The following is a 2,348-nucleotide window of genomic DNA, read 5'->3' on the forward strand; positions in this document are numbered from 1 at the left end:
GGGAAGGCAGGATAGGACCTTTTCTGTTCATTTTTGTCTAGCAAGTAGCCAGTAATAAAGTTCACATGACTTTGTCATTGATACATGTTCCTTTTTTTCCCTATAGGAAGAAAATTTTATTTTTTTGATACCAGACCAAGCAGGACGTCAATTGTTAAAAAGGTGGCACCAGTTGGGTGTCTGACACAGGAGCGAAACTTCCTTCAGCTTAAAGATGATGATAGATCTGAAGGTGGCTGAATATTTGGACCCTCAGATCAAGGCTCTGTGGGAGACCAAGGGACATGTGAGAGGGAACTCCAGTCCAAGGAAAAAATCTGTACAAATAGACAGTCTCAGTCCCAAGAGTCCTTGCTGGCACTTCCGGAACTTCCACTATCATGAAGCAGCTGGACCCCGGGAGGCTGTCAGCCAACTTCAAGAACTATGCCATCTTTGGCTGAGGCCAGAGATCCACTCAAAAGAGCAGATATTAGAACTGCTGGTGTTAGAGCAGTTTTTGATTATTCTTCCCAGGGAAACACAGACCTGGATACAGAAGCACCATCCACAGAGCATTGAGGATGCTGTGGCTCTGGTAGAACATTTGGAATCTGGCCAAACAAGGAATGGGGTGAGAAGAAAGATTCCTGGCATATATTGTGAAATAAGATGAAGGTGGATATATAATGGGTGTGGGGGCAGTTAATTGAGAAATGAGATGGATTAGGTGACTGTTCTTTTGTTTCTTTAGAACTGTTAAGGTGGGACTCAAAACCACAATCCCACAGGAAAGTCAGTCCATAGGTTTCAGAAATTGCAGTAGACTTCCCTGGCTTTAGAGAATTGTTATTTGTCCTCTTTGGAGCCAGAGTTGCTTTTTATCCTTATTGGAGTCTGGTTTGTCCAAGGAGACAAGACTTGAGTTCTTAACAAACAGAATTAAAAGACTATAAAGAATCAGGAAGGAGAGGACAGATCCGAAAAAGGGAGACTACTTAAGAGACCAAAGGAGAGCAAGGACATTTAAAATGAAAGAAATAAAACAACTAGGGGAAGACTGCAAAGGAAAAGAAAAAGTAGAAGGAAAAAGGGAAACAAAGATTTGGAAAAGGAAAATTACAACAGAATCCAAGGAGAAGAAGGACATCGAGGGATAGTATCCTCCCTACAGTAGACAAGAGCCTCTGCTGCCCTCCCTTGGTGGTTGGTCCTTGGCTCTACTGACAAATAGCGAGTGAGGGTATGCCTTTGGTCAGGTGGCATCACACCTGGCATCAGGCCTGTTAGGAAGAATACAGGGCAGGATATAAAGTTTGGTGTCAAAATCATTTGGAGGTAGGTTGGAGCCACTCTTACCCTTTTTTCTCTATTCTATTCTCATTCTCTGTAGAACTTTCCTTGGCTATAGGGAAAATAGTGGCTGAGAGGAAAACTTTTTAAAAATAATTTTTGGAGAAAACTTAAAAGTACAAAAAACAACTAATGTGGGATCTAAGTCAAGAGAAAAGGCCGGATAAAGCAGTATGAGAATAGGCAGTCTGCCCCCAACCCTGCTAGTTGCTTGAGCTGCACTGTGTGCAGTGTAGAGGCTTTTGTGTTGGAGGATTGGCAGTAGCCACAGCTTTTATCCTTTACCCTGCCTTTTCAGATGTGGATAATTGCTTGTGAAACATTGATGTCCCAATACCTCTTTAAGGTCCTTTGCATTTCCTTTAGTTTCTCACTTCTGGGCTGTATACGTTTTCCTCCCTGTATCTCCACCGCCCCATTCCCCCCAAACCAAAAAAGTTCTGTGGTAATGAGGATGGGGATTATTTCTAGGTTGCAGTCCATGAGCTGGGAGAGGAGACAGTCCTCTTGGCAGAAACAGCAGAGGCCCCAGGCTTCAAGCCGAAGCCAGCAGCATCCCAACCAGTGGGCATTTCCCAGGATGAAGAATTTTGGAATACATACCGGGGTCTGCAAGAACAGCTGAACGGGAATACACATAAAGAAACTGTGCCTGTATATGAGAGGGGTAAGGAGCTTCGTGATAATTTCCTTCTGGGAGCTGTGACAATTTGTTCAGCCAAAGTATCACGAGTACTTCTTGGGTACCCAGCTCTATGGATTTGTAAAAGCAGCTATGATAGCAGTTATGTTATCCCCAGACAGCAGTAGAACATACCAACTGGATGAAGGTGGGGGTGGGCTCTAGGGAACAGAATAACCAAACCACAAAACTCTGATAATAACACTATGAACTCGGGTGGCGCCTATAGCTCAAGTGGCTAAGGCACCAGCCACATATGCCAGAGTAGGCGGGTTCCAGTCCAGCCCAGGCCTGCCAAACAATGACAACCACAACCAAAAAAAAAAAAAAAAAA

At 43.9% G+C, this 2,348-nt stretch overlaps 1 protein-coding gene across 2 annotated transcripts in view; it reads left to right on the forward strand.

Annotated features, from left to right (window-relative positions):
- Positions 1-2,348, forward strand: part of ZNF75A (zinc finger protein 75a) — a 10,010-nt gene that overhangs the window by 2,428 nt on the left and 5,234 nt on the right. The window contains exons 2-3 of one of the 2 annotated variants that reach the window (XM_012805719.2): positions 107-613; positions 1,804-1,999. In XM_012805719.2, coding sequence (XP_012661173.1) covers positions 215-613; positions 1,804-1,999 — 595 coding nt within the window. In that variant the 5' untranslated portion in view covers positions 107-214. Of the gene's footprint in view, positions 1-69; positions 614-1,803; positions 2,000-2,348 lie in introns of those variants that run through there. The other variant, XM_023513803.1, reaches the window with a different exon arrangement.

The sequence above is a fragment of the Otolemur garnettii genome, unplaced genomic scaffold (assembly GCF_000181295.1).
Source record: "Otolemur garnettii isolate 467f Iridium unplaced genomic scaffold, OtoGar3 scaffold00044, whole genome shotgun sequence".
Lineage (NCBI taxonomy): Eukaryota > Metazoa > Chordata > Mammalia > Primates > Galagidae > Otolemur > Otolemur garnettii.